The 17,444-nt window shown below is 37.9% G+C and overlaps 1 protein-coding gene and 1 long non-coding RNA gene across 2 annotated transcripts; both read left to right on the forward strand.

The window, feature by feature from the left end:
* The first annotated feature begins 314 nt into the window (after positions 1-314).
* On the forward strand, positions 315-10,161 carry pa2g4a (proliferation-associated 2G4, a). The gene is made up of 13 exons (XM_053316247.1): positions 315-703; positions 3,519-3,647; positions 3,886-3,991; positions 4,815-4,884; positions 4,977-5,069; positions 6,362-6,425; positions 6,539-6,617; positions 6,987-7,065; positions 7,188-7,321; positions 7,437-7,531; positions 7,879-8,006; positions 8,099-8,152; positions 8,294-10,161. The coding sequence occupies exons 1-13, from the start codon at positions 622-624 to the stop codon at positions 8,354-8,356; spliced, it is 1,176 nt and encodes a 391-aa protein (XP_053172222.1). The 5' UTR covers positions 315-621; the 3' UTR covers positions 8,357-10,161.
* Positions 10,162-12,990: 2,829 nt separating this feature from the next.
* Positions 12,991-15,571, forward strand: LOC128355498 (uncharacterized). The gene is made up of 4 exons (XR_008321132.1): positions 12,991-13,019; positions 13,120-13,146; positions 13,644-13,666; positions 15,253-15,571. It is a non-coding gene; the product is annotated as an uncharacterized LOC128355498 (long non-coding RNA).
* Positions 15,572-17,444: the final 1,873 nt, after the last annotated feature.

Consider the following 17,444-nt stretch of genomic DNA (forward strand, 5'->3'; position numbering starts at 1 on the left):
TCTCCTTCAGGTGGCCGGTTGATCATCTCAGAGTCAGATCAGAGCCCTTTTAAATGCCTGATTAAAAGTTGTATTCTTAGTTCGGTTCCCCTTTCATTTTTTTCCCCGAAGTCATGACCCGCTCTACTCTGCCTCTGATTGGTTTAGCCTGGTGACTCTAACCAATGCCACTCCTCCTACCTAGCCCTAACCCAACCTAGAGTGCCTACAACTCTAACCCATAGACTGAGTATTAGCAAATCAGAGGCAGAGTAGGGCGGGTCATGACTTCTCCATCCTAGGGAAAACAAGCACATCGGTTGGGTTTAGGACTTAAGTTATGGGTACTGGTTGGGTTTGAGATAAATTTGGGGTTAGGTTAAGCGGCGCATCATAAGGCGACGTGTTGGGGTTAAGACTGGGTGCAGTTGAAGGTAAGGGTAAAACATATCGACGGGGAAACAGACTCCTACACACTCCCGGTAGTTTGGCGGGTTGGCGTGGCTGTGACGTGTGTAGAGGAGGAGGGGTTTCTGAGGGCAGCGGGAGGCTGTTGTAGCTGTAGCGGTTGAGCCGAGCTGTGGAGAACTACTGCGGCTGCTTGTCTTAGGACCAACTAGCGACTGAAACTTCACTTCCAACATGTCCGACGATGAGCAAGAACAGACCATCGCCGAGGATTTGGTAGTCACCAAATACAAGATGGGGGGTGACATCGCCAACCGTAAGTAACCGTTAACGGCTGATCGGCTCCGCTCGGCCTGTGGAGCTACCATCAGCTCCTACACAGCAGCAGCCATGTGGTTTACATGCCAGCCACACAAATGCTACTTTAACAGGCTGGATAAATAACCAGCAGGTGCAGTTGGGTCATCTAATGTTAGCTCAGCTGCTCAACGTTGACTTTATGCTTTCCCCGGTGGTAGCTGTGTGTCCGTTAAAGTACCGGGAAATGCTAACAAAGCTAGCTCAGCCTGTTGCCCGGTGCAGTCGGTTAACAGGCTGGAAGATAAACCAGCTAACCACACATATGAAGCCACTTTTATTGCACTTAGCAACAGGTTTTCCTTGATTGCATTACCAAGATGAACTCTTTGTTTTAGCTTCACAACTTTTCATGATATCTGTATTTTTATTATAGTTGTTTACATTTAATTAACTAACATGTTGTTGTTTCTACTGTTGGACAGGCGTAATTTAAGAGCATCGACTTGTACGCTTCTCAAACTTACTTGCATATGCAGACCCAGTATTTTGACATTTCTGGCTTATTTATTAAGGATACAGCATGATGAAAAAACAGTTAATTGATGGAAATTAAGGATGACTGCATTAAGATAAGATATTCCTTTTATTAGTCCCACAACGAATTTACATTATTGCAGCAGCAAAGTGGACAGTAAAAATAGAAGAGCGTCAATAAAAATTAAGTGATAATGCACATGAGCTTGATAATATCATTATTATTATTATTATTATTATTATTGCACAGATTTGAAGTCAAATTATATATCGTATAGATGAACTGAAATTAGCAGTATAGTTGAAATACTAATGTAAATACATATAAATAATGTTAATACACTATATGAAATTACAAGGCAGTTTTATTTATATAGCGCAATTCATACTCAAAACAGAAAAACATGCAATTTGAGAAATAAAAATTAAAAAAACACATGGAAACATTAAAACATACAATTAACCCCCACACTAATAATAAAAACAAAGTACAGAAAAATAGAAAGAGAGAAATAAAATACTAGAATAGAGCATTAAATATAAGATTGCAGCATAAAATAATGATTTGCTTTAAAATCATTAAAAGAACATAGAGTGCAAATGAAAGATTAAAATGTAAAGTGCTTTAAAAGAGCTCAATCGTAAGCACAGGAGAGAGAAGTGTTTTTAACCTGGATTTAAAAATGTTCACAGTTGGAGCTGATTTCAGTTCTGCTGGTAGCTTGTTCCAGTTGTGTGCAACATTACAGCTAAAAGCTGCTTCACCATGTTTAGTTTGAACTCTGGGCTCCACTATCTGACCTGAGTCAGTAGATCTCAGAGCTCTACTGGGTTTATATTCTACTAACATGTCATTCATGTATTCGGGACCTAAACCATTCAGTGATTTGTAGACCAGTAGCAGAACTTTAAAATCTATTCTATAGCTGACTGGGAGCCAGTGTAAAGACTATAGAACTGGAGTAATGTGATCTGATCTCTTTGTTCTGGTTAAAACTCGAGCTGCAGCATTCTGAATGGGAGTCCAGTCAGAAGACTGTTACAGTAGTCGAGTCTACTTGAGATGAAAGCATGAATCAACTTGTCTTGGTCTGTTTGGGACATAAAACCCTTCACTCTGGATATGTTCTTAAGCTGATAGAAGGCTGTTTTGGTGATTGATTTGATATGACTGCTGAAGGTCAGATCTGAGTCTATTAGCACGCCAAGGTTTCGGACTTGGTCCCTAGTTTTTAGAGAGAGTGACTCGAGATGTTTACTGACAGCAATCCTCTTCTCTTTATTGCCAAAAACAATGACCTCAGTTTTGTTCTGATTTAATTGAAGGAAATTTTGGTTCATCCAATTAGTTACTTGCTCTAAACAGTGACACAATGATTGTATTGGACTGTAGTCATCTGGGGACAGTGCTAGGTATATCTGTGTGTCATCTGCATAACTGTGATAGTCTACATTAGAGTTCTGCAGAATTTGACCCAAGGGCAGTATATATAGACTGAACAGAAGGGGTCCAAGAAATGACCCCTGAGGAACTCCACATGTCATAGCCACTCGATCGGATTCATAACTTCCAATGGTCACAAAATAACTCCGCTCTTCCAAGTAGGACCTGAACCAGTCTAGGACTGCTCCGCTGAGTCCTGCCCAACTTTCCAACCTGTTCAACAGTATACTGTGATCCACAGTGTCAAACGCAGCACTGAGATCCAACAGGACCAGAACTGACACCTTGCCTGAGTCAGTGTTCAACCTTATGTCATTTAACCCTCTAATAAGAGCTGTTTCTGTACTGTGGTGACCTACAAGTGGGAGATATGGATAAGATCCTCTTTCACACACGTGCAAACACACAAGTGTGGCTAAATAGTAGGAACACTTTTCAGTATAATGCATTCCAGCGCACCACCTCCATCACCCGATACAACTTCCATAATAAATATAAATCAACATTATCACCTTTCTGACAATCTCAATGAAAACTGAAAATGCGTAAGCTTTGAAAAGTAGAATTAATGGCTGAGTTGTTGTGTTGGATTGCATTAGATCAGATATTCACAATATTTTTGAGTCAGTACCCAGACACCTGATGGAGTTAGATTGGATATGGGTGATCAATATCAGAACTTGGATGGCGTCAAATAACTTGAATACATTGCTTTCAGGTAGTCTTAGATCATATTTGGTCTCATATCGCCGTATCCAATAATGTGATGTCAATATAATCTTTGATCTATCTGCTCTACTTTCCTTCTGCCCTCCTCTTAATCCTTACTGTTTGTTTTACTCTTGTCATCCAGAGGCTCTTCGTCTGGTTGTGGAGGCTGCCAAGCCTGGGGCGTCTGTGCTCAGCCTCTGTGAGAAAGGGGACCTCTACATCATGGCTGAAACTGGAAAGGTCTTCAAAAAGGAGAAGGAAATGAAGAAAGGTGAGTCCAGGATGTTATATATTTGAGGCTGGACCAATCAAAAGGAGTCAAGACAAATCATACAAGCTGTTGTTAGTGGGCGAGTCTGCAGGGGTTTTTAAATGTTCTAATATGGTGGCTGAGGATGACAGTATATTTTAATTATGTGATCCAAGTGTCACTCCCTCCATCCTTGTTTTGCTAAAGTTGTGGATGATTTCCAAATGAAGACTTGGTGGTTCTCTTTTCCCTCTTCTAGGCATTGCCTTTCCCACCAGCGTCTCAGTCAATAACTGTGTTTGCCACTTCTCTCCCCTGAAGAGTGACCCTGACCACACACTTAAAGATGGGGATCTGGTCAAAATGTAGGCACCACGCTCTGCAACAATGTCACCCCTCCTTCCCCCGTGTGTCTTGAGTCTCCCAGTGTGTTGTCTTCCCCTCTTTGTTTGTGATATCTCGGCTTGTATGTAAGGGTTTTCTCTTTGCTGTTTACTGTCTGCTTCATCACTGAGGTCTTGTCTTCATGTCTGTCCTGTGTGGCAAACGATAAGTAAGGTCTGATATAAGATATAATGGACTTTAGCCTTGATGGCCACCCATCGGCTAAATCCCATTTATCATTCTTTTCTAATGCAATGTTGTGCTTTGAAAAAGGAAGAAAGCTCATCTTATTTGTTGTGTTGCCACTTGCTCACTGTCTTTGTCCTCTGTAATGTCTTCTGTGCTGTATGTTACATTTTCAGTGCTTTAAAGATGTTTGTAATAGCTTATGGTGATGTGTTATACACACTAGGTTTGTATGTTTCTCAATTCACACACACATACACACACACACACACACTCACAGCCTGACCTTCTGGCTTGGCATGACTGACCAATTTATACCATAGTGCCACTCCTTTGCATTCACAGTTAGTCCTTCACGGTAGCTGATCTTTTGTTTAACGGCCATAACGAATTACATTTTTTTATTTCTGTCTGACCTTATTGTTAAGTCTTTGAGTCTCATTTCCCAAAGTGCAACATAGTTGACATTGTGTCCCTCTCGAGTAAATTTGATTGATTGCTTACTGCATCAAGATTAGTGATCTTGAGAGTTGGGTGGTTAAAACTTGTAGGGAATTACACACATCACCGATTTCATTTCTTGTTATTAAAACCTTCTTCTCTTCTCTTCTTCTGTAGAGACCTAGGGGTTCATGTTGACGGCTTCATTGCAAATGTCGCTCACAGCTTTGTGGTGGGAGCTTCTAAGGTAAGAGCATTTTTTTTTTAAATGCCACAGTTTCATGTCCTCTCTAGAACGCACTTTGAAGTCGTCTTTGTCACTATGTTTTATTTCTGCAGGAGAACCCCATCACAGGCCGGAAAGCTGATGTAGTCAAAGCAGCTCATCTGTGTGCAGAAGCAGCACTTCGCCTTGTTAAACCTGGTAGCCAGGTACATTTAACCTCATCCTCACAGCCTTTGTTGTCATAAATTACTTTCTCATCATGAAAAGGTTTAGAGGGGTCTTAAAATCATTCTGGTTGTATGTGTCACTGTTAGAGATGTTCGGATAACTTTTTTTCCCTCCCGAAACCGATTCCAATACTTGTGCTGTGGGTATGATATGATTATTATTGTGGTAAGGCCTGGCTCAGGTTAAACCCTTTGTAAAACATGAATGAATACAGCAAATGGAATCCAGTATAAAACAGTAGTGCAACAGCAACTTAACTGAATAGATATAGGAATAATTATTTTAAAAAATTAAAGTGCAGCCACAATATTGTAAAATAAAAAAGGCATTTAAATTTTTAAATAGAACAGTATAAAACAGTAGTGCAACAGCAACTTAACTAAATCCACTGTGAAGTACTGCCAAACCGCCGACATGATGCGCTAACATTAGCTCCTTGTTACAGGTGTCAGGTGATCAATTCTTCTTCTCCCCTCTAAAACAGCAGCTGCCGATGGCAGCACAGCGCAACTGTTTTAAGAGCAGTGAAGAAGAACTGTGTCAGAGCTAACGGAGCTAACCAGTAAATAGATTGCTATTTCTAATAAATTGCGTGGTATCGGATCAGTGCCTGGACTCCAGTACTCGCCGACATCAATGCCAGCATTTTCGGCAGTATCGGAGGCATTTCCGATACTGGTATCGGAATCGGAACAACTCTAGTCACTGTATGAAATTCCTCTTTTTGGGGCTGTCTTTTCTCGTAGGTAATTCACTGCAAATCCCCTAATAGTCTTACTTTTTTTTGATAGACTTTTTAATCCTCCTCTTCCCCCCCTCTTTCTACCAGATTAAAAAAGAGATGATGTTATCAGCAGTGGTTTGAAATACAATCCAAGTATTTTGTATGTGAAAATAATATTACCTGACACGATTTTTTAAATTGATATTTGAGAGATTAAAAAATCTGAAAACAAGATATTGGCTGATGTATAATGTCTACATACCCCATCACACAAATACATTTTTATAAGGTTCCCTTTAGTTAAATTTAACAACTGCGTCCTGGAAATCTCCAGGTCAGGACATTTTACAGTTGAAAAATAACCTTGTCACTAATTTGTTGTACTGTAAAAAAAAAAATACTGAATTAAAACTGAAGAATGGTGACAAAGTATTTTGATTGTTTGTTGTTTATCAGCTGATATTTATTATTTATATATTTTTATATTAAGTACTGATTTATTTGCATTTTTTTTAAAATAATGTATTTTTTCTTTCTGTCGCTCAGAACACTCAGGTGACGGAGGCCTGGAACAAGATCGCCCAGTCGTTCAAATGCTCACCTATTGAGGGTGAGTGTTTGAAAGTTTGTGGTCTTAGTGTGGCGTAGAAAAGATGTTGAGGTCCTTATGTCCTTTAATTCCCTCTTTAACTTAGTTCTCATGTCTTTTTCTGTGGTTTGAAGGTATGCTGTCCCATCAGCTAAAGCAACATATCATAGATGGAGAGAAGACCATCATTCAGAACCCTACAGACCAGCAAAGGTACACATTTGTCTTTTTTACTCCTAGAAAGAAGACCCAAAAACACATTTTTGCAGTTATCTCTAATGTTACTGTAAGTTTCAGTTTAACTTGATGAGTTTTGGAAATTCTGCTACTATCCTGATGAAATGGAGATGAATGAAAACTGGTTTGTAATGTTAACAACAACCAAATATAACATTTGAGAAAGTTATCAAAATCAGAAATGCTATTCGGGTAACTTGGGATAATCGACCAAAGTAACTATGAACAATAGTAATTGAGAACAACAAGTGTTTACAGTGATATCTAACTTGGTCATATTTTCAGTAGAGCATGAAAGATGTTGCTCCTCTGTTTTGACCGGCTTCTGTTGACACTGTTTTCTAGGAAGGACCACGAGAAAGCTGAATTTGAGGTACATGAAGTTTATGCCGTGGACGTCTTGATTAGCACCGGAGAAGGGAAGGTCAGTGCCCTGTCATCTTCATTTATTCATCACTGAAACTGTCAAATAGTATGATTCTGCTGCAGCTAATCAGCACTGAAGAATAAAGTCAAAGGAATTCATCATCTCTGATCTACTTTCAGGCCAGAGATGGAGGTCTGAGGACCACCATTTATAAGAGGGACCCCAGTAAGCAGTATGGCTTGAAGATGAAAACTTCTCGTACTTTCTTCAGCGAGGTTGAGCGACGCTTTGATGCCATGCCTTTCACCCTTAGGTAATCAAGTCCGTCACCTGCAGAAATTGTAACAACTTTGACACCAAACTGAATAGTGATGCATTTGGCTTTAACACTTACTTAACCTTACCGCTTACCTTCCATTTTTCATTAGGGCGTTTGAGGATGAGGCCAAAGCCCGTCTGGGTGTGGTGGAGTGTGCCAAACACGAGTTGCTACAACCCTTCAGCGTGCTACAGGAGAAAGAGGGTGAGCAATTTACCTCTCCTTTTAAGCATATATGTTATTTTCAACAGTTGCTTTCACTTTTCACTAGGGGTGTGACAAAACACTCGAGACGATACACGATATTGGGTTCATGAGAACGAGACGAGATTTGAACACTTTTTTAAAAAAGTTTTAGAAAACTTCAGTGATGAAATATATGACAGAAAAATAGCTTTTATTTCACTGAAACTCACAAAATGTAAAACAATGCATTTTGAAATGTTTTAACTAATCATCTGATCTTTTAATAAAATCACTTCAGTTCTACTTTCTAAGTATGACTTTTACTTTTCACTCATCACTCCCCATCTCTGTTACTTTGTTCTCAGGAGAGTTTGTAGCTCAGTTTAAGTTCACAGTGCTGCTGATGGCCAACGGGCCTCACAGAATCACCAACGGACCCTTCGATCCAGAGCTCTACAAGTCAGAGCATGAAGTCCAGGACCCAGAGCTAAGGGTAAGATTGTGATATCACTGAACTCACATTGAGCATCTCAGGCACAAACCACAACCATCTAATTATACCAAAATATCTCTTCTCTTCTACAGACTTTACTACAGAGCTCCGCAAGCCGTAAAACACAGAAGAAAAAGAAAAAGAAGGTAACTTCTCAAAGTTTGACCCCTCACACTGTCCTACTATTGACCCTGTTTTTCATTTCATCTTTAATTGTTTATTGTTAAATAAATGTTTAATGTAGCCATGGTTTACTGATCTTTACCTCCCTTTTTCACATCCTACAGGCTTCAAAGACAGCAGAAAATGCGACTGGACAGCCAACTGAAGAAACAGAAGCAGCAGAATGAATACTGCCTTTCCACACACGCAAGACCCCAAAGAGAAGCAAGAGAAAACATGACAAGTTTCCCCCCACTCTCAGCCCGTCATTCAGCAGAGCTGATTTCACAAATTAAACTGGCAAATTCATAAAAACACTGGAATCAATTGAATATTTAAAGATTTTTTGGTAATTGTTGAACTTGACATGGATGCTTAACCCTTTACTGCATTAATTGACAGGAACATGGATTGCATGCTGGTCTTCCTGAACTTTAGCAGGAAATAAAGAATATTTGCAAGTAATTTAAAATTTTTGAAAAGATTTGTTGCCAAATGTGAGTGCAACTGCTGTCTGGGGGGAAAAAACACTATTCCTTCCATGCTTGTATTCTTTGCGGCTGAAAATGTCCTTTTTAAAGTAAATGTGAAGTTCACTTTCGGCATTAATACAAGTGAACCAGGTTGTATGGACATCTAAATATCAGTGAAAGGGTCATTGAGTAGATAATGACAGAAACTTTGATCTCCTCAGAAAGGCGTCGTTTTTTAGGCCACTGTTTGTATTTAATTGTCATACGTTGTTCACTTTGGCAACAAAGCTATAATAAATCCAAACCTGTTTATGTAACCAAATGTATGGTTAGAACAATATCCAGATGTTTTATTGGTCATTCTGCAAGTGTGTAAATCTTTAGGAATGATTTTAGTTGTCCACTATTTAACAACTGAGACCTTTTTAGCATTTAAAACATTTCACCAAACATATTTTCTAAATCTCACCATGCAGTAAAGGGTTAAATTGTTAAATTTTCATCCATGAAATAATAACTATAAACTGTTTCAATAATTGCATAAATGTAGAAAAAAAACCGACAGTGGATGAGAGTAATTTAAAGGTTTGTAATATAATAGATGGCTTTTCTTTAGTTAAAGTAGTGAGGAAAGCAGAGGTTACTTTTCCATCCTGACCACTCTTTGGCTGAAACTTCAGCTTTTTTAAGGATGTGTTTTTTTAATTGGGTAGAGATTGACAGGAAACAAAGGGAGATATATGGGTACGATATGCAACAAAGGTCGTAATTGAACCAGGGATGTTGCAGTTATGTGGTATGTGTAGTAACTATTCGGCTACCAGGGTGCTTCCGAAGCTTCAACTTTTTATCCACACCAGGGTTTTTTTTAACACAGTAACCTGAACAGAAGAAAAAAAACACACAGCTGTAGTCTACTTGACTTTAGGGAACAAACTGCTAAATGTACTGCCATTCCCCTTCAATTTTATTAAAACAAGGAAGTCTATACGTTCAAATTTTGAATAACTTTTTTCTATTAGTGACACCTGTTAACTTGCTTTACTACATCACTAGTTTTGTGAAGCATGAATGGTGAAGCTGAGCAAGTGTTATGGTTGTCTTCAGTGGAGCCAGACCAGTCAGAGCTCACCTCAGGTCTGAGTTACATTTCAGTGAGAGAAGTAAAATCATGCTTTGTTGCTCAGTTGGTGGGCTAAGGATCTTTACATCTAATGAAATAAAAAAACACTTTTGTACGTTTCTGTTTTCTTGAAAGGACCTTGTCAAAGTTTGGTATTTACATACATTTGAAGTCTGCTCATTAATATCCACACAGTTATATTGTATGTTGGGAGTTTGTGATGTTGTAAAGGAGTAAAGCAGCATCAGCAGCTGTTGGGCAACACTGTCAGCCATCAGAGATTTTACTACACCGTTTAGCTTTCCCTTTAATGTCTCTGGGTGTATTCAACTGTTGTGGGCTATGTTACAAATCAATGTGCAGAAATGTTTTATGGCAATATTAAATATTACTGACTTTTGAATGAATGTGATGAAGTAACTTTAATCAGATGCACTGACACAAACAGACATTCCTGTCTGTTTATTTGATTGAGTTTGTAATATGTTAAACATTATCAAGATTAATAATTGATTAGTTGGTGAATTGATGAGTCAATTAATCGTTTACTTGATTGACTGATGGAGAATTAATTAGCGACTATTTTGATAATTGAATTACTGTTAAGGTCATTTTTCAAGCAAAAGTGCCAAATGTTTGCTGGTTTAAGGCTCTCAGAGAATGTGTTGCTCTTCTTGGTCTTACATTACTGTAAATTTAATCGGTTGGACATTTGAAGATGTCTTGTAGAGAAACTGAGGGTCTGAATAACCTGTGTGTAGTCTGACACTGGATGTAGCTACAGTCTAACTGTGTCAACATGTCGCAGGTGTTCAAACCAGTTTCCAATGAACCACAAACAAGTTATGTAGGTATGTTATAATTTTGGTTGCATGTCCTAAGATATAGAAAGTAAAGTCCAAAGCACAGTATTAATTATGCAGACAGTATTTAAAAATGATATGACTGACTTGTTATACTGATACATTCATCTTTATACTGATTCATCTTTAAGCAACATTTTAATGTCTTTGCTGGTTCAGGGGGAGTTCTTCTAAATTACTTAATATACTGTAATGCTGAGTAGCTGTATTTTGCAGATCCCTTTATCAGAGGTGGAAAGTAAAAGTAAGTGGAACTCAAGTAAAAGTAGCACTACTTTAAAAGTTTACTTGAGTACAAGTAAAAGTACTAGTCTAAAAATACTCAAATAAAAGTAAAAAGTAGCTTGTTAAAAATGTACTCAGAGTAAAAGTTACTTAGCCACTTAAATCTCTAGTAGTTTTAATTAAATGTAAAGGTAGCCTATACATTAATTCAACTTCAATGACAAAATGAAATATGTCGACACGTCATTTAAAATATTTATGAGATATGTGTCATTGTAGCGAAGACCTTCCCATAAAACATTTTCAAACAACACAACCATTGAATTGAAGGTGACATAAATTGTGGATTCTGTAAACCAGGGGTGATTTTAGACCCTTTTTAGGGATGCTCTAACACCCCTAAATTTGATCTCAGCACCCCTAAAAATAAATAATAAACCCACCATAGTCTCTAAAAATTGTGTGGGAAACACTGAATTATAATGGGGTTTTTGGGGTTTTTTTTAAACACTTGCAGAGCATTGAATGTCAAATTGTCATTAGGAGCGGGGCCCCTGTAAAGGTCTGATATAGTCCTACAATCACCCCTGCTGTAAACCAACAATCATACTACAAATCTATAAATCAATACGGGTCAAGGTCACAACAGCAATAACTCTTCTTTAAATAACCCAAAGAAGACCAAAGGGTCTTAAGTACCCCTGATATAAAAAAGCTGTGCCCCTGTGCACCATTCGCTCAATCCTCTCATTGCCGACACTGTCCTTTTCACATGAACGCATCATGCTCAATGCCTGTACCTGTTTCTTATATACAGTCTATGGTACCTGCAGAGTGAGACAGATGACGACACAACGTCTAATGGACATTTCTTTTAGTGTGCAATGTAATTCGTTACTTTCCACCTCTGCCCTTTATACTGTCTTCAATGTTCTGTCTCTTCTTTCTGTAATCACAGTTCAACCCAATGCTCATCTTCCCTTTCTAAAAGTGCAGATTAATCCAAGTTAAGTAAGGATGGAAACTACTATATCTAGCATATTGTTTAGCATAGGCCTATTATACATATTTGGACAGGCCTAAACACAAAACTGACTACATTAGTAATGTAGTAGGCTTAGTAAAAGTGATCTCAAGGCACTTTTCACATAGAGCAGATTTAGACTATACTCTTTAATTTAATTTTAACATTCCCTCATGAGCATCACTTGGTGACAGCGACCGAGAAAACTCACCTTGAACAGGAAGAAGTAAAGAGAGATAGAGATAGAGATATGAGAGAGGGAGACAGAGAAACAGTAACAATAACAACAACAATAATAGAATGACTAAAGATAATAATAACAGCATCGTGTATGGACGTCAAACAGGATGATGTAGCCAGATGGATGTCAAGCAGGACAGAGTCGACAGCAACCTGTGAGACGAGAGAGCAGAAAAACTTGATGGAAGAAGTGAAGTTAGTAACATGCATTAATGGTACATGGGTGTGAAGCCAGCACCTTCTTCTTTCTGTTACTAAGACAAATTATACATGCATCATTTATCAACGTGACATCAGATTTGAAGCTTTCATTTTATACAGTAGGCTACAGTTGACTGAATGTTTTCTGTTTGAAAAATAAAAGTGCAAATAAACACAACTTTTCATTTATTATGTATAGTTGTATTCATTGTCAATTATTTTATATTATTTTATTTATTTGCATATTATTTTCATTAGATTATTATTATAATATATATTATTATTGTCAAAAAATGTATTATTTAGTTAAAAAATATAGTATTTAACATAAAAAGATATATGATATATTTACTATTTTTGTTTTTATTATTTATTTCATATTTCTCTTAATGTGCAATATATGGTTGACTTATTTATTGTCTGTTGTGTGAATTGTGTATTGTATGTTTTTTGTGGACTATTTTTTTTAGATTTGATTGAAAAATCTTGTCTTTCTGTACAAAACATCAATCCTGTAAGTATGTCGTCTTGAAAAGGGTGAATATTATATTAAACTTATACATTATTATGCCCAATATAAACGTACTTTGAACATGCGCAGTCAGAGGGCGTTTGGCGCTCCAGCATGACGTCATACTTGGTGTATAAATACCTCCCGCCTCCTCCGTCACATCCTCTTTCCATTGCTCTTTTCGCTTCGAGGTAAGAAAGCTAAACCGCAGCGGACACAATCCAAACTAAATCATGACTTTTTAATTATCATCTGCAGCCACTGACATCTGTATTTGTCTCATTTTAACAGAAACTTCTCCTCACGATGAGAGCCAAGGTAAGAAGTCTTTATTTTACTGTTTTGTATCGTCTTCCTGTTAAGTCAGTGCTGCTAGCTAGCATCTGTATAACACTTCTATCTCTTGTTATCCCTGTCTGGTAATTAATTATCATTTCTCTATCACCTGTTCATGTATTCGCCACTCATGCTGAAATTGCTTAAGTCTGTACCCTAGAGTACAATAACTGTTTATGAATATTTGTTCAAAGTAGAGCTAATGCTAATGCAAGGCCTACTGCGGTGCATGCTGTGATGTTAGCAGTAGGAACACTCTGAACCTGTGGCTGTGTTAATGGGGCAAGGCTTACTTAAATTGGGTGGTACACGTTTTTTTAAATATTCTGGACATCAGTGTATTCTGCAGTAACGCCTTACTGTGTCTGTTGCATCCCAACAAGCAGCATGCTGTCACATGTCAATAAGCAGAGATGCACACGCAGCATATTTAACTGCACATGATTGTTTCTCTAATAAATCTACCTCTTGTCTTTCAGTGGAGGAAGAAGCGTATGCGCAGGTGAGCATCAATGATACCTTAAGTTGTTTGAACTCCTGGTTCAATTTATTTATTGTATTTAGTGTTTAATTGTCTAATCTGTCTTATGTAGAAGTGCACAAATGGCTCAATATACTGCAGGCTATTTCAGCAGCATTCAAATGCTGCATTAGCTAAATCAATGAGGACCAGTCCAACCTGACAGACGTGTTCATATTGATCATGTTTTGTCAGCAGTATTTTATACACTGTATCCATGGTCAAGTGTTTATAATGAGAAAAGGCAGGACAGATGTGCTAAACCATTATGTTGGACACTTGGTAATTCAAGTGGGCATTATGATTTTAAAAGTGAAGGTTAGGGTGCATTAGGATAATGTGGGACACTAATGGGAGACAACTAGACTCCAGTACACTTATCACTTTTTGATTCAGTTATTTTAAAGCAACTAGTTATATTTAACATTACACATGTAGACATACAGGCTACTAGATTAACTTTTCTGATAAAGCAAAACAAAGTTGACAGGTAAGTCTGCTTTGTATAAATGAAGTTAAGTGTCCCAGATGAAATTACAAATTCTGAAATGATTTGACAAATGGAACACAATGTTCAATTTTCCTTTTCAGTACAATATCTAAACTTCTGATTTATCAAGGAAACATCTCATAATGCTAGTTGATATGATGTATTGGATTCATATTTAAATATGGAAAACAAGTCAGAATTGCAAAAAGTGTCCCACATTACCCTGATCCACCCTATCTAGTATTCAAGGCAGAACAGGAGCCTGTCACTGAAGTGTGCACATGGCATGAATAGTTTAACACTGCATTACTTCAATTTCAGTTTTTATTGCTGCCTCTTGTTTCTGACATGGCTTTGAACTTCAACCACTTGTGACTTTTGAAGAGAAAGGGTCTTAAACTTTTCAAATGTCCAAGGAAATGTGATGGGGCAAATATTTAATTTGATAAATGTAATGCTGAAGTTGTGAAATCTGTTCAAATGTATTTATGTATTAGTGGCTGAAGTCTTGAACTGTCTGAACTTTAACTTTCTCAGCCAATGTCTGACTTTTTTTTAAAACAATTGACATCACACAAGCATTTTTGATGTTTCTGATTTAATTGTGTTAGTATAAATCATTAACTTAAACTAACATTTTAATTGTATTCAAACAGTAGTTTGAGATTTCAAAATATTTAGTTCAATAGTGTTAAAATGTAATTTTTTAACTGTATAAATCATTGTGCCCAGCCCTACTGTATTACTGGGTTCTGTGTGCACAACATGAACATCACAGGACAGACATGAAATTTGAGTTAAAAAAACAAACAAAATTGGACATTGGAAAATCAGCAGTTTTCAGTAGGTGGCTTCTGAATCAGTGCATTTCTACTTTAAAGATTACACTGTACAAAGATGACATTCAATACTTAAGATTTAGTGGATATTGATAACTTGTTGTTAACCAAATTGGCAAGCTCAGGGATCAGTGCTCCCAGGAGAAGTTATTTGACTTATGTATAGTCTGCACTACTGAATGAACATTGAGCTGCAAACGTTTGCATGTTTTCTGACAGCTGCTGTTTATTTTTAACAGGCTGAAGCGTAAAAGGAGAAAGATGAGGCAGAGGTCAAAGTAAGCCCTCATCCCTGCCAGCTGTGGTCCCGTCAGAGCTTCTTCAGATGACTGACACATGTAGCTGAAGTGGATCACTTGGAGCCTGCATCAGCAAAACGAAGACGACACGTGACTTCAGACGACCACCTTTCTCACGTAGCCAGCTGTGAAAGTCTGACGAAGGCAGCAACGACGCTGGACTGATCTGTCAACATCACAACTACAGCTGTCTAGTTCATGGACCATACAGAACATCTCAACTGTTGTGGTGTTTTGAACAATAAATGTTTAAAAATTTGCCACAAGTTTCAGCCTCTTGATTAATCCATCTGATATAGTCTGAAGGTTCCTGTTTGTATATATTGGTGCATAGTCATGTACACTGTAGCTTTGGTTTCTGGACTACTGTGAAGTTAATTGGGTTTCAGTAACTGAGTGTAGGAAGCAAAGATGCATAAACTTAAATTGGAGCATTTTATACACAGCATCTACAATTTGCGCCAAAGCTGCAGAGACTTGTGTGTAAAGCACATTAAGAATGAAGATCACAAGAGGATTCAGTTCCCAAGCCTCATTAGGGTGGAGAGGGTGCAGATTATTGTAATTTATTCCACATGAGAGGATGAGGTCACCATGAGACACTGAAAGTGTACATTGACACATCAAGAATGGCCACTTTACTATGCAGAACATGAATATAATGCACAAGAATTGGAACTGACTTTCTTTCTCAACTCAGCATGTTGAATGTTCCACACGTATTCAGAGTGGCATACTCACATGAACTATGCAATCACATTATTTATTGTACTAATGCACTTTGTAGTCACATTCTTAATCTTTGCACTAAATGTTACCTGATTTATATTGTTTGATATACTTAATCCCTTAATTTTAGTGGAGAGGTTCAAACTACCAAAAACATGTGGTTGAAAGAAATGAGGATGACTGCATTATCTGCATAGATGCTGATGTCTGCTTATGGCTATGGGTTGAAGACTTTAAGCATTCACTAATGAATATTAAATCTAACTTGATGGAAGTTGACAACTATCCTTTTTTGAGGCAGACACTATCGCATCAGTAATCTGTTGCTCTGCACAAACACAACACTTGATATTGCTGTCTAAGGTCACACGCACGCAGACACACACACACAAACCCTACAATCAGCCAGCCTCAACAGGTTATTCTGGATGCAAAACATTCTTCAACCTCCCTTCACACTGAAGTTGAAAACAGATTCAACTCATGCACAGGCACAAACATGGCATTTAAAGCCATTCCTCAAACAGAAAAACAGTTTCATGTGATAAGACTCACTCAGAGTTTACCCACTTGAGATAAAAGAATATCTCAGAAATGAACAAGACATTTTTAGATACAATTTACGCTGCAAACAGGGTCTTTCTGATTAAACTTTGATTGTAAGTCCAGATCACTTGTAATATCAGATCAAAGAGCATAGTAACTCATCTACTTCAAGGTAAAGTGGTTCCTAAATGGTGTGCCATGAGACGAGTCCAGATGTGCCGTGGGATTTTTTGACAGCTGTTGCTTAATTACATAACTATGCACACATTTATGAATAAATGTTAAATGTAATGGGGCCTATATCAATACTTTGTGCGCACTCATTTTAGTAGGCTATCATTAGGCTACAGATGTAAATGCTATAAACAAAATTAAACACCTAATTACTTTCGAAATAACCCATTTTCACCGTTTGCGCGGAACCCGGGTGGTGGGAATCATTACAGTGTGACACATCAAAAGCCTGATTAATCCAACAACAACATAAACACAAAGACAATCATGAAAAAAGAGAGATATATGAGTGGCAAAATGGATGTTGTAAGGAGATAAGATTCGGGGGTTCATGAGCAAGCTTACCCTGTGGCAGGAGGCTTTGAAACAAGGCTCCATAGACATGTTTCCACTGGCATCAGTGCGCGCTGCTTATGTTCTGCGCACCTTCAGACGCTTAAGGTGTGAGCGCTATTTTCCAGATGTAGCAGACATAGAGGACTGTGACTGGATTCGAGACCTATTCAGTCAGGAATCTTCCACAGCAAAACTCTCTTTGAAAGAGAGGGAGGAATGTACAGAGCTCCGAATGGACCGCACAATGAAACTCAAATTCAGTGAGCTCCCTCTGGATCAGTTTTGGT

This window comes from Scomber japonicus, chromosome 3 (assembly GCF_027409825.1).
Source record: "Scomber japonicus isolate fScoJap1 chromosome 3, fScoJap1.pri, whole genome shotgun sequence".
Classification (NCBI taxonomy): domain Eukaryota; kingdom Metazoa; phylum Chordata; class Actinopteri; order Scombriformes; family Scombridae; genus Scomber; species Scomber japonicus.